The 24,110-nt window shown below is 44.8% G+C and overlaps 1 protein-coding gene across 4 annotated transcripts; it reads right to left on the bottom strand.

The window, feature by feature from the left end:
* Positions 1 to 49: 49 nt before the first annotated feature.
* Positions 50 to 22,224, bottom strand: LOC139565321 (mitogen-activated protein kinase kinase kinase 14-like). 4 transcript variants are annotated; one of them, XM_071385544.1, is made up of 16 exons: positions 22,085 to 22,224; positions 8,211 to 8,477; positions 8,029 to 8,110; positions 7,611 to 7,845; positions 6,846 to 7,238; positions 6,602 to 6,736; positions 6,374 to 6,503; positions 4,744 to 4,872; positions 3,257 to 3,364; positions 2,979 to 3,136; positions 2,692 to 2,842; positions 2,207 to 2,539; positions 1,949 to 2,061; positions 1,640 to 1,781; positions 1,359 to 1,459; positions 50 to 1,199 (listed from the first exon to the last, which is right to left on the bottom strand). In XM_071385544.1, the coding sequence occupies exons 2-16, from the start codon at positions 8,467 to 8,469 to the stop codon at positions 1,035 to 1,037; spliced, it is 2,634 nt and encodes an 877-aa protein (XP_071241645.1). In that variant the 5' UTR covers positions 8,470 to 8,477; positions 22,085 to 22,224; the 3' UTR covers positions 50 to 1,034. The 4 variants fall into 4 exon arrangements, with proteins under 4 accessions (XP_071241645.1, XP_071241648.1, XP_071241647.1 ...); XM_071385547.1 differs by having other exon boundaries at positions 6,846 to 7,235; XM_071385546.1 differs by lacking the exon at positions 22,085 to 22,224 and adding an exon at positions 18,040 to 18,059.
* Between the last annotated feature and the right edge of the window lie 1,886 nt (positions 22,225 to 24,110).

Genomic DNA, 24,110 nt, shown 5'->3' with positions numbered 1-24,110 from the left:
GCAGTAGTTGGATTGAATCTTTCCTATTGATCAGCAAATGGATATGAAATTCTCCAGAGTAGAGCTTTTATTTCATGACATGATTCCATGTTACACAGGGTTGAGATGTTAACATCCTATTGGCTCAGTGCAATTGTTGGGTGTGCTCTAGCTAAGTACAGAAAAGGGCTGTCATTTTTGGACAGGTGTATAAAATTATGCTAGGTTTACAGTATTGTTGGACTTTCCATACCTTACTTTGAGAAAGGCAGTTGTAGCTTATTCACATGAACCATTTTCTCTAAAGAGAACACAAACACCACACGTGTGTGCTCCTGTAATATACAGGGATATCCATTTATAAGAAACATGACATTTGTCCCTTTATCCTCTATGGGATCGGTGTCCCAATACCTTGACGATTGTTGCTAACGTGTGCGTTAATGTGACTAGAATGACGGAAGTAACATCCAACTTTCCAGGACATACACGTCTTATATGTGCAGAATTCTTGGTAATCTAACTGCACAGTCCAATTTACAGTAGATATTACAGTGAGAAATACCATTCTATTGTTTGAGAGTGCACAACAACAAAAAACTTGTCACATTCACCTCTGAAGGTAAATAATGTACTTACATTCAGTAATCTTGCTCTAATTTGTCATCATGAGGGTCCCAGAGATAAAATTGAGCATAGTTTTGTTTGATAAAATACATTTTATACTCCAATGTAGGAACTGGGTTCTAAAGTTTGAACCCCTGCTGTTAATATTCTCCCACATTAATTTCACATTTCCACAAACTTCAAAGTGTTTCCTTTCAAATGGTATCAATAATATGCATATCCTTGCTTCAGGTCCTGAGCTACAGGCAATTCGATTTGGGTATGTCATTTTAGGCAAAAATTGAAAAAAAGGGTACGATCCTTACAAGGATTAGACATTATACCCAGTTTGATAAAAAGCAGGATATACTGAGACAGGCGTACAAGAGTGAGTTCACAGTCCTGATGCTTGATGAGACTGCTACTGATGAGTGGGGGGAGTTGATGGCTCAGTCACGAGTCTCCAGCACCCCCTCCTTGACCCTCCATCTCCAGGCCTGGCAGTAGTCAGGAGCAGGGACACAGCAGAGCAGGAGGCCAGAGTCCTGTACCTCCTCATCATGGGCCACTGGCTCATGCTCCTGAGTCTCCATGGTGAACACCCTCTCAGAGATCTAGGGGAGAGAGAGACACAGGTGGTGTGAGGTGCTGTAATGAAGGCCTGTGTGTAGTCGCCTGTGAAAAGGACAAGAGCATCAAAATGAAAATATGGTTGTGCACGACTTGTTGTCAGGGGAGGCATATTGAAAACTCAACCATGAGTCCTCACTCACCTGGTCGCTGATCCCCGTGGCGATGTGGCCCACCTTCACCCTGCGTTTCTCTCGGACCCGGATGCTTTGCCCATTTACGTCCGTGATGCAGACGTCAACTCCTGAGCCAATCACAGTGCAGAGAAACAGCCAACATGAGTGCACTGCATATGCTTTCTCAGCATGAGTGATATCTCTATGGGAATGAGGTCCTATCCAGTGGGAAACAATATGACATGATCCTCTTATCTAAACATCCTGAGCTGTACCATCTTCCAGGGTCAGATAACAATGTCACTCACCCTCAAAGCATCGGGGTGGAGACAGGTGGCTTTGGTGAACCAGCCAGTCCATACTAAGAATCTGTCCGTCCGGTTGGCTGTTGTAGGAGAACACGCCAGAGCTGAGGTCATCACCTTGGCTGATGGACCAACGGCCAGAGTCCTGTAGTTAGGGGAGAAGGGAGACAGGGAAAAGAGAGGGAGAACTGTGAATGTGCTGATAATGTGACCTGAGAGACCCAGATACCAACCCACAGAAACACATTACACACTCTACAGCTGTTCATATTATCTAACATGTAGGTATGGCAGGCTTATATGGTGGGTTACCTTTCTGTCCCATAAGTCCCTGTTGGAGTAACAGTCACTGCTGCTCAGGCAGGACAGTAGCTGCTCCTGGGTTTCTGCTGAGTGCAGCTGAGACAGACTGGTCAGGTAGAACTCTGCAGACAAGCAGAAGAGGAGCGGTAAGAACAGAGGAGTTGACTTGAGTTGATATAGACACACACAGATATACATCAAGTAAAATGAACTTAGATACACAGACTGACAGACAGCAAACACACAGAATGTTGCAACAACCCTTACCTCTCTCCAGTTTGCGCAGTTCAAGCTCCGATACGTTGGAGGTGACGTCGGCCATCTTGGGATTTTGCCATTCATGGAGTTGTGTCAGTAGAGAGCGAGGTGAGTCTGGAGGTGAGGCTGTCTCCTCTGTGTCTGCCTCACTGCCTTCCTCCTCCTCATCATTGTTCAGCTCCCTGCTCCCTGGGATCATGGATTCCAGCCATAGCTCAGGGCTCTCCTCAGAGCAGGTGTCTCTGCTAAAGGGAGGCCAGGGCTGGCTAGACTGGCTGGGGCTGTCATCTATCTGTAGAGGCTCCTTATAGGACCCTCTGATGGGGCTGCTGAGTCCTCCCACTAAAGACACACAGTAGGGTTTTTAGTCAGTTATAAGGACTGATCTAAAAGCAGTAGGTTTGTTAGCCAGTATTCACATGAACATGGTTAACAGCCACAGTTTTTAACATCTAAGAACTGATCTAAGAACAGTGGCGGTGCTACACCCTCACCTTCTCTCAGAGCTCTGGCTGCTCTTCCCTTGAGCTCCGAGGCGGAGGCCCTCTTGGTTGGCTCCTTCTGTAGTCCCACCTTTATGACATCAGCAGTGAATTGACTGCAATCGGGCGGGATCTCCCTCAGAGGCGGTGGTTCATTGGCTATCTGTAACCATAGCCACATGAACATCAATCCAATCGGAGGCCTAATATTGGCTACGATTTTTTTTTTTAAACATCGAAAGCTACATATGTGTCACACGTCAAGTATGAAGACAGGGTGGTGTTGTGTTGAATGATACCTTGAAGTACAGTGGGCGGGAGTAGTATCGTGTCCAGGGCTGGCAGCCATTGAGCATGTGCAGTAACATGCAGCAGCTGCTCCACACATCTGCTTTGGCTCCGCGGGTTTCCCCTTTCACAATCTCCGGGGCCATGTGTGTCTCTGTCCCCTTCAGATCTGCTTCCACACACATACACAGAGTATACATTCAGACATGACAACCAGGTCAAACACTTTATTGTTTTTGGTGTATCCCTCTTTTTTGTCTAGTGGGGGCTTGAGTTCATATTTTGCTACCTCCTTGGGATGCACTTAGGCTCTGTCCACCGATGTCCGTTCTCTCCGAGTGTCCAAAGTCACACAGAAAAGTGTCCCTCCCATCCTCTGACAGCAACACATTGTCCGCTGCAACACACACACACACACACACACACACACACACACACACACACACACACACACACACACACACACACACACACACACACACACACACACACACACACACACACACACACACACACACGTTAATCTGTGGCTATATACTGGATTTGGTTAATGTTCTATAATTCTGGGATGAGACAGCCATATTTAGCAGCACTGTAGCTATGCAGCCGGGGCAAGGTTCTGGTAACCAGGGGGAAAAGAGAGTAAAATCCAAGTCATGTTGGCTATTAAGAAACAGCTGTTGGGGAAGGAATGAATCTGGGGCTTATAGCATAGTAGACAGGCAGCAGGTGACTTGGCAAAACCTCCCCGTTGTATCTGTGCCTGTGGTGTGGCATATCTGACACCAGGTGGCATCTGAGCACTGAGCCATGTGGTTCCAACTGTCTATCCTTTGCTCTGTCGCTCTCTCTCTTCCTCTAGTTCTGTCTCTCCCTCTCTCTGGCTGGCGAGCGCATGCGCCCTCTAAAGAGCAGCGGTGAGTCACGCTGTGGGAAATTCCCGGCTTGGCGCGTTCTCAGCCTGTGGTGCTCTGGTTTCACAACACAGGTGCGGGAGATCAAGACACGATCTGCGACTCTTGTGTTCCACATAACAACTGCAAAAACAGCCGAGAAACAACTTACTCTCACCAAGGCAAAATATGAATCAAAATATGAATATCCTGAACGTCTGCTTCTTCTATTCCTCTTTACATGTCAACTGCCTGCGGCTATGGAACCCTGACCTGTTCACCGGACGTGCTACCTGTCCCAGACCTGCTGTTTTCAACTCTCTAGAGACAGCAGGAGCGGTAGAGATACTCTCAATGATCGGCTATGAAAAGCCAACTGACATTTACTCCTGAGGTGCTGACTTGTTGCACCCTCGACAACTACTGTGATTATTATTATTTGACCATGCTGGTCATTTATGAACATTTGAACATCTTGGCCATGTTCTGTTATAATCTCCACCCGGCACAGCCAGAAGAGGACTGGCCACCCCTCATAGCCTGGTTCCTCTCTAGGTTTCCTCCTAGGTTTTGGCCTTTCTAGGGAGTTTTTCCTAGCCACCGTTCTTCTACATCTGCATTGCTTCCTGTTTGGGGTTTTAGGCTGGGTTTCTGTACAGCACTTTGAGATATCAGCTGATGTAAGAAGGGCTATACATTTGATTTAATTTGACAAGTCTTGTAATTACTGTTTTAATAGCTGCCATAATCAAACCTAGTTTGAAAATGCCTAGTAAGAGTCAGTGTATGTGCCCAGGCATTCAGTTACCGTGTGTTTTATGAACCCTCTGCTGTAGTTTTGTTCATAAGTCAGCCATTTTCATTATCTCATGTCTCGGCCTACCCTTTATGTCCAGATGCAGCACTCGTCTCTTCAGCAGGTGCTCCAGCGCCTCCAGGACCTGACAGTGGTAGTGTAGGGCCAGGTCCTCAGGTAGCCGACCCCTCTCTTTAATAAGCTGACCCACAGAGCCTAGAAGCAGATAATAGAGAAGAGGGCAGGAGGGGTCAGTGGGTGATGGAAAATCACCTCAAAATCATAGCGGTGATCTGAGGCATCCTTCGAGAAACTCCAACAGATGTGTCTAGTAGTGATGCCCTGGTTGACTCATAACCCGGACGGGTTTAGGGTCATTAAATATTGTGTGGATGAAGGGCGGGTGGGTAGCGGGCAGGTTGAATAAAGAGAAACAATACCTTTAAAAAATCCATAAATGTATAATTCCTGCGCAATTTATATCTATAGGCTACATTGAGGTTGTTCTTTAATTATTTTAGGCTACCTGGCATTAGTGCATAAACCTAGGAGTCTAACTGTACACGCGCCAAATAGCCTACATGCCAATAACCACATGCTTTTGGAAACGGGACAAAAAGTTTACGTCAATCCACAGATTTGAATTCAACAAGAGGAAAGCTTTGAAATGTTGAAGATAAAGAGAAAGGAGGGCCAGAAAAGTCATGTTGGGAAAATATTTGGTGAAGTGGTAAAAGTGTGATGATTGTGAGGAGCTATTCAAATTCAACAGTCACAAGACGGGGACTTCAAATAGGGAAGTTCAAGGGATCCGATGGGTTTAGTGGAAACTGAAATCTGGACACTGACTGTAGGTCTATAACCTCTCACATAGCCTTAATATTAACTCCTGCAAAATTAAGGATTTCTTGCAGTGAAATTATACACCAAATGTAGGCTACATTCTGACTCAGGAACAGGAGTGGAGAAATATGATTTCTTTCTATCAGCATCTTGAGAGAATGCAAATACTCAGTTAGTACCTCTACAGATGGTATCTATCTTTATCAGCATCATAAAAGCTGATAGTATTTCAACCACGTAAAATATGCATCCAAGCCAAACTGAAATCTTATCAAAAACATGTTGGGTTGTTTTCACAGCTTTCTACTTCCTTACAACCGGTCAAACTGATGTCATTTGGAAATTTAGCACAGAAAATCGTTCTCCTTTAATTATTTTTTGGTCCCTAAACGTTTTTGCTCCACGAAAGAAGATGACAGAGAAAAACTTTACCGATGTCAACTAGATTAAAGCATTCATTCTATTGATTTATGACAATCTGGTGAGCAGGGGTTAATTTAGTCTTTGAGGGCAACATATAATGACAGAACAGAAGCTGCATGTATCTAATAATAGACAAGTTGACTAACAAATAGTCTACCAAAATGTCGGAAATTATAAGCTGAAACATATCTAAAATCAGGAGAAAATCTGCACCCCATGTCAAAAAAATAATTCTACCGTCTTTGACTGTAGCCTACAGCATTTTTCTATATTATAGCGGGTTAGGGTCAGGTGCAGGCCTCAGATTGTCACTTTATCACATATAGTCTGGTGGTTGCGGATGGGTTATTAGCAATTGCGGGTGGGTGCGGGTGAACAAACAGCTGGCCAGCACATAAGTAGCGCCTAGGTCACTGCCTGAGATCGAGGTACAGTATAGTGTATAGCTCACCAGCTTTGAGGTCCATGAAGAGGACAACGTAGGGCCCCTCTCTGATCACTCCGAAGAGTTCCACCACGCGAGGAGACTTCAGGGCACTCCACGTACCCACTTCCTCACTACTAAAACTCTTCAGGAGAATCTGGGAGGAAGGAGAGGGAGAAGAGAGTTCAATAGTTATCAATAGTGAGAGATAACACACAGATAACGTATACACATAGAGTGTAAGTGCTGTTGTACCTTTTTGGCGCCAAATCTGAAGTGTGTTCTGTTGTCTTGCACACTGTGCACTTCCCCGTATGACCCTGTGTTGATAGACTTGCAGAGGCTGTAGTCCTTCCCCTCCCTGTACTCATAATTCACAGGCTGAATATTCTAATAGGAAATGAGAGAGAACAATTGGCTGAGTTAATAAGGAGGAATCAGAAAAAGCCACAAGTAAACAACCGCATTTATCGACAACTACTGCAGTCTGGAAAGTTACCTCATTGAAGATCAGGCCCTCGTTGGTGTCAGTCTCTGAGACTTCTCCCTCCTTCTCCCTGACATCCCTTTCCACGTCTTTGCAGAAGTCTTTGCAGAATGGACCTGCATAGCATCGGTCTTCCTGACTGACACTGCCCCTGAGCCCTGCTAGGGCCAATGAACAGTCTCCCACACTGCTGAGAGGAGAGTCTGAGTCACTCTCCTGCCCATAGGTGGAGAGGTTGGAGGGGGGGCTAAACACCTGGGGGCCCCAGTAGAGGTGGGAATGGCTGGGGCCCCTGTTGCAGTCCTGGAGGGGGTAAGGGGGGCGTCTTGTGTCATGCGCCTCTAAACTCGGGATACTGCTACTGTATGAAGTGCTGATGTTACTTTGGTGCTCTGAAGCGTCCTGCTAAAGGGGAAAAAGACAAACCAACCACCAGGTGATTAAAGGTGACTGTCTGCCAGGAAAGAGCTTTCACCTCCAGGTAATGATACTGACACAGACACCTATCTGTGTGGGTGAGGCTTCAAGACTATGGACACCTGAAAGGAAGCTTTGTCTCAGACAGTCAAGAGTTCTCTGAATCACTTCCTACCGGTTGGAAAGCTAATGTTTGTGCTAGGATGTTTGCTGATAGAAGCTCAAACACTATATGAGACCGTCTACGGTTCATACTACAGACTATGAATCACAAGAAAGGCACTTCAAGTTCAACTAGAGTTCAACGTCATCCATTTTGTGTCTGACAGTAGGATGTTACAGGGAGAGTGCTCATCTTACCTGGGTCTGGATCAGTTGAGGAGAACTGCCAGTCTGGGTCTCCTGCTCAGGGACACCAGAAGGTACTCTACGTCTCTGTCTCTGCTTCCCTGTCTCCCTCTGCTCCTCTTTCTCCTCCTTCCTCTTCTGTTTCTTCCTTGGCTTCTTCCTGGGTGAGCAGTGGGCCGGGGAGCCTGGTTTCTCATGGTTGGAGGCTGCGGTGGAACACGCCACATTGTTGTGCTCTGATGAGTCCCTGTGGAAGACACAACAGCAATGCCTGTGTGAATACAGTACTGTCACAAAAACCGAAAACTGTAAGAAGACATTAGTGGTTTAAAGCTAATGCTTTGTAGCTAAAGAAGAAACCAAAAGATTGAGAGAGTTGTAAGGAGAGATAATGATGGAGTGTGTTATGGAGGGATAAGTGAGGTCATACCGGTTGATTAAGCAGTTGGGGGACGCGACAAAGGAGCGTTCGGAGCAGGAAGGGCTGAACTGCTGAGAGTCTTGGGTTTCACCTGGGGAAGCACAGACAGCAGGTGTTAGCTTGGTGCCATTCTCTCTCTCTCTGCAATTAACCCTATCAAAACTAGTATCGCCCGTCCTTAGTATACTCACATTCAGCCTGGGCTATGAACGAGTTCTTCTGATAGTTCAGTGGACCTGCTTCACCCACTTGTTCTGCTGTGCCCTTCGTTAGGACTTTAATTATTCTGGGTTTTAAACAAGGCATGAAGTCCCCTTTGCTCTCCTTCCCCTCCTCGTCACTCGTCCTGTGTTCTGGGCTGGGGAGGCTTGCGTAAGACCCCTTCAGCTCTATTTGGGGTGACCCTGAGAACGGTCTGGTCGAGTTAAACATCCTTCGCCTCACCGCCATCTCACCTGCTGGAGAAGGAAACAGAAAATGATGTCAATTCAGAATAAAACATGGTTTTATCCTGTTTACTAACTTCGCTGTTGGTTGGACTATTCAAAACGGTCCGTCTGTCACGTTCCTGACCTTATTTCCTTTGTTTAGTCTTTGTTTAGTTGGTCAGGACGTGAGCTGGGTGGGCATTCTATGTTTTGTGTTCCTTTTTTGTCCGTTTGTTGTTTTGTTCGGTGTTTAAGTATTTTCCCATTAAATATGAATTATATTCACGCTGCATCTTGGTCCTCCTCTCTTTCACCCGAAGACAGTCGTTACAGAATCACCCACCACAAAAGGACCAAGCAGCGTGGTAACGGGCAGCAGCGACAGCGTACTCAGGACTTCTGGACATGGGAGGAAATTCTGGACGGTAAGGGACCCTGGGTTCAAGCTGGAGAGTATCGCCGCCCTCGTGAAGAGCTGGAGGCAGCTAAAGCTGAGAGGCGGTGGTATGAAGAGGCAGCACGGAAGCGAGGCTGGAAGCCTGAGAGTCAGCCCTAAAAGGGGAGTGGGGAGTGTGGCGAAGTCAGGTAGGAGACCTGCGCCAACTTCCCGGGCTTACCGTGGAGAGCGAGAGTACGGGCAGACACCGTGTTATGCGGAAGAGCGCACGGTGTCTCCTGTACGTGTGCTTAGCCCGGTGCGGTACATCCCAGCTCCACGTATCGGCCGGGCTAGAGTGGGCATCGAGCCAGGTGCCATGAAGCCGGCTCAACGCATCTGGTCTCCAGTGCGTCTCCTCGGGCCGGTGTACATGGCACCAGCCTTATGCATGGTGTCCCCGGTTCGCCAGCACAGCCCAGTGCGGGCTATTCCACATTGCCGCACTGGCCTGGCTGCGGGGAGCATTCAACCAGGTAAGGTTGGGCAGGCTTGGTGCTCAAGAGCTCCAGTACGCCTTCACGGTATATCCGGTATATCCGGTGCCACCTCCTCGCCCCAGCCCAGTACCACTAGTGCCAACACCACGCACCAGGCTTCCTGTGCGTCTTCAGAGCCCTGTTCCTCCTCCACGCACTCGCCCTGTGGTGCGTGTCTCCAGCCCGGTACCACCAGTTCCGGCACTACGCACTAAGCCTCCTGTGCGTCTCCAGAGCCCTGTACACCCTGTTGCTGCTCCCCGCACTAGCCTTGAGGTGCGTGTCCCTAGCCCGGTACCACCAGTTCCGGGACCACGCACCAGGCATACTATGCGCCTCAGCAGGCCAGAGTCTGCCGTCTGCCCAGCGCCGTCTGAGCTGCCGCCTGCGCTGCCCGTCTGCCCAGCGCCGCCTGCGCTGCCCGCCTGCCCAGCGCCGTCTGAGCTGCCCGTCTGCCCAGCGCCGTCTGAGCTGCCCGTCTGCCCAGCGCCGTCTGAGCTGCCCGTCTGACCAGCGCCGTCTGAGCTGCCCGTCTGAGCTGCCCGTCTGCCCAGCGCCGTCTGAGCTGCCCGTCTGTCCTGAGCCTTCAAAGCCGCCCGTCTGTCCTGAGCCTTCAAAGCCGCCCGTCTGTCCTGAGCCTTCAGAGCCGTCCGTCAGTCAGGAGCCGCTAGAGCCGTCCGTCAGTCAGGAGCCGCTAGAGCCGTCCGTCAGTCAGGAGCCGCTAGAGCCGTCCGCCAGTCAGGAGCCGCCAGAGCCGCCCGCCAGTCAGGAGCTGCCAGAGCCGCCCGCCAGACAGGAGCTGACAGAGCCGTCATTCAGCCAGGACCGGCCAGAGTCGTCAGTCAGCCAGGACCGGCCAGAATCGTCAGTCAGCCAGGACCGGCCAGAGTCGTCAGTCAGCCAGGAACGGCCAGAGTCGTCAGTCAGCCATGACCTGCCAGAGCCGTCAGTCAGCCATGACCTGCCAGAGCCGTCAGTCAGTCCGGAGCTGCCCCTCGGTCCGGAGCTGCCCCTCAGTCCGGAGCTGCCCCTCAGTCCGGAGCTGCCCCTCAGTCCGGAGCTGCCCCTCCGTCCAGAGGCGCCCATCAGTCCAGTGGGGTTAATTTGGAGGGTCGCCGTTAAGAGGAGGCCACGGAAGCGGGAATTAACTATGGTGGGGTGGGGGCCACATCCAGCGCCAGAGCCGCCACCGTGGACAGATGCCCACCCAGACCCTCCCCTATAGGTTCAGGTTTTGCGGCCGGAGTCCGCACCTTGGGGGGGGGGGGGGTACTGTCACGTTCCTGACCTTATTTCCTTTGTTTAGTCTTTGTTTAGTTGGTCAGGACGTGAGCTGGGTGGGCATTCTATGTTTTGTGTTTCTATGTTGGGTTTGTTGTTTGGCCTAATATGGTTCTCAATCAGAGGCAGGTGTTTGTCATTGTCTCTGATTGGGAACCATATTAAGGTAGCCTGTTTGCACTGTTTGTTTGTGGGTGATTGTTCCTGTTTCAGTGTACCAGTGTTTTGCGTTCACGTTACGGGACTGTATCGTCTTCGTTCCTTTTTTGTCGGTTTGTTGTTTTGTTCGGTGTTTAAGTATTTTCCCATTAAATATGGATTATATTCACGCTGCATCTTGGTCCTCCTCTCTTTCACCCGAAGACAGTCGTTACACCGTCCTTGAACAGCTCAGTGTACAGCACTTAATTTGAAGCACATCTCCACAACAATCCACTTGCTGATCTAAGCGATCCTCACACCTGTCCATTAGCAGAGAGCGGAGCAGAGCTTGTGATTGCAGGGACATTGAGTGGGTAATCAAAAACCCCAGTATAGCTTATTCACTTCTGGAAAGAGCCTCCCTCATGTCAACTGAACTTTGAACCTGCTAAGAAACGAACAATGGCCGGCTTTGTGTGGCGGTGAAACAAGTCAATCTAGTAATTTTTTTATCTCTGCCTTGTATTGCGCCTCGTTCCAAAGCAAATATTTGTTGTACTTTTTAACTCTGCATTGTTGGGAATGTGCTCGTAAGTAAGCATTTCCCGGTAAAGACCACACCTGTTGTATTCGGTGCAGGTGACCAATAAAATTGTATTTTATTTGGAACATATCACTTTCTCAACATGGAGGAAGTGTATATGCTTGACACAGAAACTTGATCGCAACTCCTTCTCTGCTGAAACTTCATGTTTTGCGGTGAGCGAATGAGACAGGAAACTCGATCACGGCCTTGTTTTGACAGTTACAACTGTGTAGTTAACACCAGGAAGTAGTTGTGTTGTGAAGACTGCTACATGGCATGTTCAAGGAACAGGCCTGCCTCAGTTCCACAGAATAGAAGGAGTGTGTGTTGAAGGGCGCAATATTGGTCGAGCAGCACAAAACAATGTTGCACACCACCTGCCAAGATTTACACCTTAAGTTGACTCTCTGACAGCCTCTGTGCAAAATAAAATACACATGAAAACTGCTGGGATAAGATGCAATGAGCTAGACTGGTCAAACATGGCATAATTTATGTTTGTACAACAACAGTATATAGGTGTATGCTGTATTCCTGTATTTATTTTCAGTTAACAAGCATCAAGCATGGAGTATGTCTTTCAAATGAAAACCCCTCTGATCTGAGCATGTTTAATTCAGTAGAGAAATGCCAGAGAGGCTTTGGACCTAGGCCTGCTTAGTGAACACTGTAAGCTTAGAGCTGCAGAGCTAGGGTTGCTGCATGTTGCATCAGTGTGCCAGCACTTCACAGGAGTTTATCTTTACCCCTCACTTTTGATCTTCCCTTAGACAGGTGCCCTGTTCCCTTTATGACACGCCAAGCTCAGGTTGACTACCGGGGTAAATGCTAAGCAAATACTCAACTACGCTGCTGAACAATTAATAAAATCGCCTCAGGACAATTTACATTGAAACCCCCCCCCCCTTTTGTATACTGCTACTACTTGCTGTTTGTTTGTTATCTATGCATAGTCACTTCACTTCACCCCCACCTACATGTACAGATTACCTCAACTAGCCTGTACCCCCGCACACTGACTCAGTACCGGTGCCCCCTGTATTTAGCCTCGTTATTGTTATTCTTACTCTCCACTTTCCTGTCTATCTCTCTGTCCCCTCCTTCACACACTTTGTCTAACCCAGACTCTGACCAGGCACACCAGCTTTCTCATTCACTGATCATCACTTCCTGCTAAAGCGAGAGCTTCGCACACGTACCCCTCCTCCAAAACACAGCACCACACCCCAACTGAAATTAAGTGGGGTGGAAGTAAGAACAGGCCCTTTGACAAAGAACTGGATGGAAAAATAGACACTGAGGAAGGAAACATAGACCTACCGACAGAGGCAGGTCCGAATTGCAGGTCTGCAGTCTCTTCTGGTTATCCGTTTTTCACTAAACTAAAGTCAAATATTCTGCTAGTATATACCCCTATCCTTACAAATGATAACTCACTCTCTGTAATATAGGTCTCGTTCAACTCTCTCTCTACTTCACTCTGTAATCTTGCTGTGTATCTCGGTTGCTTGGTGTCGCTTGATCCCACTGGCCCACTGCCAACCTGGGTAGGAGCTGTGATTGGTGGATGGTGATTTACGGGAAATCCATCTCACTTCCCCACATCCCCCCTCCCTCTTTTCCCTGCAGCAGCAGGGCTGGCTTGCTCTTTCTGCACTGTCTCTCGCTCATGCTCAGTATCTTTCTGTACCATTTTCACTCTCCCTAAATAATGGGGAAATTAGAGCACATTATTAAAAAGCTCACTCAACAGTGTCCAAATCTAACCGATCTAACTCTTCAAATGTTCATTTGGGACCCAAAACAACAAACCTTGAAGATCTAATTCCCCAAAGTAAGGGGCCACGTGTTAGTTATTTACTAGACTATGTTATACTCTTTGGCCACATTTTAAGCCTCTCATTGTGCTGCGTTGGGGCTGCAGAAAGGGGTCAGGGTTCAGGGTTATGCTCTTAAAACACACTCAGGGTCAAATACCAAGCAAACGATGATGCATGAATAAGCCACTTGATCCCATCAGGCCAGAGTAGTCGCATCAATCATGTCAACAGGAACACCATGGTTCTGTTCTACATATAACCAAAGTTATGTGCTCCCATAAATCAATGATGCTGCTATCAATCCCCTCTGTCTGTATAATCTATAATATATGATTTTTAGTTATGGTGTGTTGAACTCCCAACCTTTAGCCCCTGCTGTTTTCCCTTCAGAATGACCCATGAGGATTACATGTGAGAATTGTGAGGTTTTAACTTATAGCATGGATAAGGTCGGACTCCTTTTTGAGTTTGGGAAAATCTCAGTTCCTTTTTTGGTTTCCTCTTTTTTTGAGAGAGGAACTACAAATGACTCAGAACAGAGCCACTAAAGGGCAAGGAAACTCAGGGACCACATTTGGACATGTCAAACAACTCTTGTATCAAATCATAGGAGTGACTGACAGCTTAAAGCAAGTAGCCTACAGTATATTCATTTATCATCACCCTTGACTCTTGCTTTATTTGACCTTGAGTAATATTCAATATTTTACTTATGATCGCTTCAACAGAGTGAATGTTATAAGTTTCTATCCTGGGATTAGCCTACATCCTCTGGCCTTGATGGATCACTCACAAGTAATGTGCCCTCTTAAAAACCTCTTGAAGAGGTTAAACTATGAGAACTACAGGCTAATGAGTGGTTGTAGAGCTGCACTCCACAGTCCAGAAAACCACTCTGACCATAGGGACCAGTCAATGTGATATATAAAGTAAGTCCTCCCCTAGCTGTACTCAGCATTTGGTAAACTGTGTGCAGATTCAGTTTGTTATTTCTCCATGTTGTGTTATTACAGCAATGTAACAATTTTGTTATAACAATGTAGGCCCCGGGCCTAACTGTCAATGTGACAATGTAATTGTGCTTAAGGGACCTGTCGACTCCCTATCGAAAACACATGCATGAAAAACATGAGCATGATACTTAGTGAGCAGAGTGGTGGGGGACAGTTGGAATCTTGGTGGAGGAGTGAGAGAATGTGGGGGGCAGAAAGGACAGGAACGGGAGGAGGGGTGGAAAGGGGATCCAAAAATGGCAGCTAGATTCTGGGGGAGTGAATGTAGACTGTAGAGGATACAACAAAGAAAGGAACAAATAGAGGAACTGCTGAAAAGATTCAGGATGGATACACACAGACACACAATGACCACTGACTCATATACGCCCACTCAGATTAGCAGAATACCAGAGGCTTGAGTAAGGACAGCCGAGGGCTCCATCTCGTGCAGGACCTGGATAATTTAACACACCAGTACGCCTACGCCATCCTTGGATACCTACCAGTACTTCTGGGCCCCCCAGTCCCTCACAGAGCACTGTTACGAGGCATTCATTCAGTGCCTAGCAAGCAACTCATGGGAATCAAAAATGAATGTCTCAATGAGTGAATGACGCAGGGTATCAGAGGGGGTGAAGGCCTCTGTGCATAGCAACACATTCTTCACCCGCCAGAAAGACAAAACCTATTTACTCTGGGGTTAAAAATGCATCATAGACATAGAGAAGGACATTGCTTCTCTTAGTCATTTCATCAGGTTCGCGTCTGGTCCCTGAGTGGAAGACTTTAGCCCAGTGGTGTAGTAGGGGCTATACGCTGTATACCCACTAGTCTTTTCAGTGGGCATTGCGTATACCTACTTTTTAATCGCCACTGATGCTGTTCTCTGTTTTGTTCTACGACCCCCACAAGTGTCACAGGACTCTTCTGAAGGTAACCAGGTATCAGTTAACTTCTTTGGGGTAGGGGGCAGTATTATCACGTCCGGATGAAAAGCGTGCCCATAGTAAACTGCCTGCTACTCAGGCCCGGAGGCTAGGATATGCATATTGTTAGTAGATTTGGATAGAAAACACTCTGAAGTTTCTAAAACTGTTTGAATGATGTCTGTGAGTATAACAGAACTCATATGGCAGGCGAAAACCAGAGAAAAATCCAACCAGGAAGTGGGAAATCTGAGGTTTGTAGTTTTTCAAGTGATTGCCTTTCCAATATACAGTGTAAATGGGGTCATATTGCACTTCCTAAGGCTTCCACTAGATGTCAATAGTCTTTAGAAAGTTGTTTCAGGCTTCTATTGTGAAAGAGGAGCGAATAAGAGCTGTTTGAACCAGTGGTCTGGCTGAAAGCCTTGAGTTTAGTCACGCGCGAGCTCCGTTCCCTTTCATTTCTAAAGACAAAGGAATTGTCCGGTTGGAATATTATTGAAGATTTATGATAAAAACATCCTAAAGATTGATTCTATACATCGTTTGACATGTTTCTACAAACTGTAATGGAACTTTATTGACTTTTCGTCTGGACTTAGTGCCTACGCCTTGTGCATTTTGGATTACTGGACTAAACGTGCGAACAAAAAGGAGGTATTTGGACATAAAGATTAACTTTATCGAACAAAACAAACATTTATTGTATAACATGGAGATCTAGGAGTGCCATCAGATGAAGATAATCAAAGGTAAGTGATTAATTTTAACGCTATTTCTGACTTTTGTGACACCTCTCCTTGGTTGGAAAATGGCTGTATGGTTTTCTGTGGCTAGGCGCTGACCTAACATAATCGCATGGTGTGCTTTTGCCGTAAAGCCTTTTTGAAATCAGACACTGTGGCTGGATTAACAAGAAGTTTATCTTTAAAATGGTGTATAATACTTGTATGTTTGAGGAATTTTTATTATGAGATTTCTGTTGTTTGAATTTGGCGCCCTGCACTTTCACTGGATGTTGGTCAGGTGGGACGCTACCGTCCCACTGGTGCCAGACAGGTAAAAAAAAGGAATGGGTTAAATATGTGTTAAAAAAAATTTGTTTTAATTTATCTGAGCTTTCTTATATCTCATTGATATAAGACAGACACTTCAAAATCTTATTCCTTTGGATACATTTTTTGACTGTCTGTTTTGCCATTTATGAATGTGTCATTTAATGTGTTTCTATGGGCAAATTCTATATTTTATCAAATCATTTGTAAATATATGTATTTTTTATACCTACAGGGTCTTTCAATTCTAAATCAAATAGCTAAATGATCCATGGTATGACCATCTTAAAACAATTCCATATGTTAGGCAAGTATAACCCCCCCATACCGACTTTGTGCCATACCGTAATACCGGCACTAAAACACACAAGGCGCGCTATTTTCAATCAGAAGGTTATCAATGCTAACAAGTACATGTAAAATCCCATAGCAAATGCTAGCTAAATGCTAACATGCAAACCTTTTACACAAACTATTTGGAGTACAGACATCCCAGCTCATACAGTTATACAAGTAACTCAAAAATGCTACTCAAACAAATATTAGACAGCAAGCCTCTTGATCCAGGAGGGGATTCTCTTCTGTTACCAAGAGGAGCTTGATTGCAAAACGCTAACCACTTAAGCTTACTACAAGCTCTACGCAGACGTACGATTCGGAGTGTTGCAATGTAATTTTTCGTCACAAAAGGGGCGTATCTTTGTAATAGGCTCCGGCTTTTTACTTACTTTTTTACTACCTGAAAATGAAGACCCGCTGTATCATTCCATCCACAGTGGGGCAGTGTTGTCGCTTGGCTCCTTGATCTGATCTATAGGCTATATAGACTATTCATCAAAGCAGGGATGGGCATGAGTAATCGAGTACCCGAACGTCAAAGCTCGTTCTTTAACCAGCGATCACAGTTACATTTTGTCCCAATTGTTTTATTTATTTTGTCTTGAAGACAATGTTAATTTGCTTTGCCTCTAGTGTTCCATTTCTACATGTGCATTTGTGAAGCTGGTTGTACAAATGTGCATTTGTGACTACCTTATGAAGCTGGTTGAGAGAACGCCAAGTGTGTGCAAAGCTGTCATTAAGGCAAAGGGTGGCTACTTTGAAGAATCTCAAATATAAAATATATTTTGATTTGTTTAACCTTTTTTTTGGTTACTACATGATTGATTCCATATGTGTTATTTCATAGTTTTGATGTCTTCACTATTATTCTACAATGTAGAAAATAGTAAGAAATAAAGAAAAACCCTGGAATGAGTAGGTGAGTCTAAACTTTTGATTGGTACTATATTGGCAATTTAGCAATTAGGATTTGTTATCTGTAATGGTTATGATAAATTAGGCATGTTGACACAGGCCTATAGATAAATACTCATACATTTCTTTCCAGCACAGGCCTTGTGTTAAAAAAACTGAGTACCCAAAAATGTCAAATGCCCATCCCCACATTAAAGTAACCTATTTTGCATTGATAACCAAATATAATCTCAGCGACAGTTCAAACAGTAAACCAAACAACAAGAATCAACCCCAAAAGGTATTTAGTTTAAAAGTAATAACTACAGTAATAACTAGTTATTATTATGAAATGGTAGAACCTGTTGTAGCCAACTAGCTAGCCATGTGCTTTTTTTCTCCAGTGACCAAAACATGACGGCATGTTACAGTGTATATTCATATTCTTATTCAATTGGAAAGGAAAAACATTGTTATATTCCATTTAGTCTATAGCTTTACTAAAACTGTATCATTATGTAAACTTATGTGAATAAACATCAAAATAAATAAAATAAATCACAATTGGGACCTTTACAGCAACAAAAAAAAAACTTTTCAAATGCAAAAGAGGAAAAGAGGGGCATGAGTCACTCACCAAGGCTACATGCTTGACTGATTCAAGCAGTCCTCTTGCATAGCCAGAGAGAAGTCATTACATGACAAGTCACAGTTCCCAGATATTTGAAGTTCATTTTTGATCAGCTCTGTGCTACATTGGTTTCTTGAGTCTGACCATTTAATGGTCATCAGACAGAAAATCCTCTCTACAAAGGCATTTGAATCTGGCACACTGAGGACAAATGAGACAATCCTGAACATGTTGATCAAGTTGGCTTTCCCTAGGTTTTGGTAAACTGCCACCTGCTTCTCACTGGTGGATTTTGTGGTATCCTGTCTGGCTTTCTGTATTTCCTCCCAGCTAGCACAAAACTCTTCATAGAGTTGGTCCATACTGACTGTCTCTGTCATTTTGAGGGCAACCACCTGCTCCAGGTCAGTGAAGGAGAGCTCCTCATAGAGGCCGATCAGTTTCACCATTACATTTTCTGGTGAGAAATCAAACCACTTGTAATGTAATGACAGTGTCATAGAACTTCAAAGTCCTCTTGCTGCTTGGACATTTGTGTTGACAATTGTTTGTCCATCAGCTGCTTGGTCTGGTATCAGAGAAAAAAAACTGTCCTGTGTCAGCTGAAGCGTCTTAAATTCAGAACTTTTGGACTTCCTCGTAAAACACCTGTGATGGAGAGCGTTGTTTCCTCCAGCTTTTGTACGAGTTGGTCAAAAACACACCCACTTTGTGGAAAAAGCACAGATAAATCTCAGCAGCTTCCGTTTTTTCTTCATACTAAAAAATACTCTTCAGTTCCACAGGACAGGTCTCGCCAAGGGACCTGAAGTATGATGTAAGAGCTGGCCAGCTTCGCTGGAGACGATGGACAGCTGGATGAAGAGAGAGCCATCGTGTGCAAACATGTCGCAGAATTTCACGCCACTCAGTGTCAACAAAGGCAAGAAAATGCACGAAGTTCCTCTCTTCGGGAAGCAGATACTGATAAGTGCCTGTAGATCTGTAAAACAATTGTCTCAATATCCACTGACAGCTGATCGCAGGTGTGCTTGCAGGCATTATGAGCTATGTGAGCTGGGCAATTAGCTTTCAGAATGCGATTGTTGGCACTGCTCAATAACTGGTAAACGGAGAGGTGTTTTCCCATTATGTCAGTTTCCGCAGTAGACGTCACGAAGAATGCACCAATATTGCTAGCACTTTTAGCTAGCGTGGCCTGCTGAGTTAGGGCATTCTCCCCTTCATGACCAATTGAGAATTCCCGACGCATAAAGTACAGAAAGCTTTTGTCGAGTTACCACTGACGGGCTTAACCCACGTCTTTTTTGCTTCACATTGTTTGTTGTAGCTGCACAGTCTTTTTTGCATGTGTATCCATATTTCCTTGATATGCCAAACCGACCGAACAATAACAGAAATTACTTTGCAGGAATTGGCGCATTTACACTGTACTGTGATTGGATAAATATACGGGACAAGGGAGGTCCCGTATGGGACAAACCAATTTAGCCCAATATAAGGGACATCCCGGCTAACACGGGACAGTTGGCAACCCTAACTACGACCTGGCCAAGATAAAGCAAAGCAGTGCGACAACAACAACAACACAGTGTTACACACAAACAAATGTACAGTCAATAACACTATAGAAAAATCAATGTACAGTGTGTGCAAATGTAGAAGAGTAGGGAGGTAAGGCAATAAATAGGCCATAGAGGCTAAATAATTACAATTACAATTTAGCATTAACTCTGGAGTGATAGATGTGCAGATGCTGCCCCTGAACAAGACAGTTAACCCACTGTTCCTAGGCCGTCATTGTAAATAAGAATTTGTTCTTAACTGACTTGCCAAGTTAAATAAAGGTTAAAAAAAACTAGCAAGGAAAGCTGATTCTTCCTTGTTTTCACAAAATGAAAAGACAACATGAAAAAACTTTGCTATCGGCCACTTGTGAATGGGAATGAGCCCGGCATGGACATCATGTTACAAAAAGGTTTTCGCTACTCCTAAAATCCCACTCCACCCACGTGCACGCACGCACGAAGATCAATGGAGTGAAACTTGATAGATACCTAGCTACTATGTCAGCAATCCAAATGCCCAACTGCCGAGCATTTAACACATTTTAGACAGTTAACTTAGTAGTTATATCTAGCTGCAAACATTTAGTTGTGAATTCCATACTGTAACTATGCTATGGTGTATGCTGCACAACAGTGAGTGACTCAAAAGGCTTCGGTCTCTTGTTTTTGTGTGCTTGTAATAACAACATGTGACTGGGAACTACCAGTAAGCTTCATCATGTAAAATAATGTGAGAAGTGAAATGAAGAACCTGTGTGCTTGTACAGACAACTGGTAGAGGGTTGATAAGCCAATTGGTTTATCAAATTCAGCAGCTTGTCCAAAAATAGCCTACTAGACAATTAAACTGCGAGCATGAAAAACCCATGTTTTGAGGGAGCGTGCAATTCTGACTGCAGCACTGTCAATCAGGGCTGTTGCCAGAGAATTGAATGTTAATTTCTCTACCATAAGCTGCCTCCAACATCATTTTAGAGAATTTGGCAGTACTTCCAACCGGCCTCATAACCGCAGACCACGTGTATGGCATTGTGTGGGTGAGCAGTTTGCTGATGTCAACGTTGTGAACAGATTGGCAAATGGTGGCGGTGGGGTTATGCTATGGGCAGGCATAAGCTACGGACAATGAATACAATTGCATTTTATCTATGTCAATTTGACTGCACAGAGATACCGTGACGAGGTCCTGAGGCCCATTGTCGTGCCATTCACTCGCCGCCATCACCTTATGTTTCAGCGTGATAATGCACGGCCCAATGTCACAAGGATCTGTACACAATTCCTGGAAGCTGAAAATGTTCCAGTTCTTCCATGGCCTGCATACTCACCAGACATGTCACCCATTGAGCATGTGCGAGATGCTCTGAATGGATGTATACGACAGCATGTTCCAATTCCCGCCAATATCCAGCAACTTCGCACCGCCATTGAAGAGGAGTGGGACAACATTCCACAGCCCACAATCAGCAGCCTGATCAACTCTATGTGAAGGAGATGTGTCGTGCTGCATGAGGCAAATGGTGGTCACACCAGACACGGACTGGTTTTCTGTTCCAAACCCCTACTTGTGACCAACAGATGCATATCTCTATTCCCAGTCATGTGAAATCCATAGATTAGGGCCTAAGGAATTTATTTCAATTGACTATTTCCTTATATAAACTGTAACTCAGTAAAATCTTTGAAATTGTTGCATGTTGCGTTTATATTTTTGTTCAGTATACAATTCCGATGCTGTGTTTTAAAGTTGAAAAAAAGTCAACAATCATGACTTTCCAACCGGTTTTCGAAACATATGTTGATATGCCCCTTGTCTTTCATATCAGCGAGAAAGAATCCTTAAAATAAAAAAGATAAACTTACTGTAGAGTTTTGCACAGATCCACAAGCTGTGCAAGCCTCCAGTTTAGGAACTACACTTCCTCCCCAGTTACACTTACACACAGGTGTTCGGAGCACATTAGATAGCTATTTAGCACAAGCGATGTATATTGGAGATATATTTGGACGTGTGGTAACACTAACCCTATAAAGGTGTGTAGTAATTTAACCTTTTATGTTATTAAAATGATTTCTCTCTGATATGGAAGATACGTTGCTTATGTTTCCAAAAAACGTTCCGCAAGCGTCGGCGGCTCTTAACAAAACAACCGGGTCAGGAAATACTATCGTCAACAGGCGGTGTACTGTACTGTAATATCTGGCAATATCTACTGTAATAGCCTATGTGGTAACTTCGTGCATAACATCTACCTGGGTCATTTGTTATCTTAAATGTAACAACTAAGAAGTTCTTAAGTGATGAAAGTTTTGTCGTTTCATAAAAAATGTCATTATGCTATGGTCGAGAAAATGTTGACGCGACTTCACTTCACCTCCTTTTCCTCCGCCATTTCAAATGTACTTAAACCCATTTGCTAAGAAAGTTATTCATCTTGTGGGCATATTCAATTCTGATATCTTTATAGTTGATATTGACCTACCTTTGTTCAAGTCTAAAGGCGTCGGCTGTTTTCAGGATCTACACAGTTCGGTAAAAATGTCCAACGTTGAAAATTATGATTGCGTCACCGGAGGGGTGTGGATATGAAAATCGAAAGTACATGATCGTTTTCGAAGTTAGGATTGCATGGAGGAAGTGTGTGGTTCTTGTGTACAATTACTTTAGTAAACATCAAGGCTGCGTTTAAACAGGCAGTCAATTTCTGATCTTTTTTTCCACTCGTTTGTATTTTCTCACAAATCACATCTTTTCAATCAGATTTCTTCAGTGGCGATCTGATTGAAAAAAGAAAAAAACTGAATTGGGCTGCCTGTCTAAACGCAGTCTAAATGTTTTCACAATGTAGGCACAACTTTTCTCAACTAAGTTATATCGAACTTGGAAGCTATGGATAGTGAGGATCCGTAGCGACCACTAGCGGCTGCCCAGGCTAATCCAAGCGCTAGCGGAGGTTTCTCTGACAAGGCATGCTCGGTGGCACCCAAGTATGAGAAAGTGTGCATAAAGAGAAGGGCAAGCAGCGGTGCGTGGGTAAAATCACTGGGGAAGCCAAGTCAGGAAAAAATAGCAATTTTACAACCTATGTGCTGTGATAATTGCGTTTGCTCTATAATATCCTGTTAGTTCATATGCCATGGTTCCCCAACTGGCGGTCCAGTTTTATTTACCCCCCCAAATTTTCTGAGCAAAAAATGTATAAATATGCAGTACCAGTGAAAAGTTTGGACACACAACTCACACACAACTCCTACTCATTCAAGGGTTTTTCTTTATTTTTACTATTTTCTACATTGTAGAATAATAGCGAAGACATCAAAACTATGAAATAACACATATGGAATCATGTAGTAACCAAAAAAGTGTTAAACAAATCAATATATATTTTATATTTGAGATTCTTCAAAGTAGCCACCCTTTGCCGTGATGACAGCTTTGCACACCATTGGCATTTTCTCAACCAGCTTCATGAGGTAGTCACCTGGAATGCATTTCAATTAACAGGTGTGCCTTGTTAAAAGTGTGTGGAATTTCTTTCCTTAATGCATTTGAGCCAATCAGTTGTGTTGTGACAAGGTAGGGGTGATATACAGAAGATGGCCCTATTTGTTAAAATACCAAGTCCATATTATGGCAAGAACAGCTCAAATAATCAAAGAGAAATGACAGTCCATCATTACATTAAGACATGACGGTCAGTCAATGCAGAACATTTCAAGAACTTTGAAAGTTTCTTCAAGTGCAGTCGCAAAAACCATCAAGCACTATGATGAAACTGGCTCTCATGAGAACCGCCACAGGAAAGGAAGACCCAGAGTTCGCTTTGCTGCAGAGGATAAGTTCATTAGAGTTACCAGCCTCAGAAATTGCAGCCCAAATAAATGCTTCACAGAGTTCAAGTAACAGACACATCTCAACATCAATTGTTCAGAGGATACTGCATGAATCAGGCCTTCATGGTCGAATTTCTGCAAAGAAACCACTACTAAAGGACGCCAATAATAATAAGAGACTTGCTTGGGCCAAGAAACACGAGCAATGGACATTAGACCTTTGGTCTGAGGAGTCCAAATTTGAGATTTTTGGTTCCAAGCACCGTGTCTTTGTGAGACGCAGAGTAGGTGAATGGATGATCTCTGCATCTGTGGTTCCCACCGTGAAGCATGGAGGAGGAGGTGTGATGGTGTGGGTGTGCTTTGCTGGTGACACTGTCTGGGATTTATTTAGAATTCAAGGCACACTTGACCAGCATGGCTACCACAGCATTCTGCAGTTATACGCCATCCCTTCTGGTTTGCGCTTAGTCCCACTATCATTTGTTTTTCAACAGGACAATGACCCAACACACCTCCAGGCTGTGTTAAGGCTATTTGACCAAGAAGGAGTGCTGCATCAGATGACCTGGCCTCCACAATCACCTGCCCTCAACCCAATTGAGATGGTTTGGGATAAGTTGGACCGCAGAGTGAAGGAAAAGCAGCCAACAAGTGCTCAGCATTTGTGGGAAT

The sequence above is a fragment of the Salvelinus alpinus genome, chromosome 36 (assembly GCF_045679555.1).
Source record: "Salvelinus alpinus chromosome 36, SLU_Salpinus.1, whole genome shotgun sequence".
Classification (NCBI taxonomy): domain Eukaryota; kingdom Metazoa; phylum Chordata; class Actinopteri; order Salmoniformes; family Salmonidae; genus Salvelinus; species Salvelinus alpinus.
This window is presented reverse-complemented; position numbering and strand designations above follow the sequence as displayed.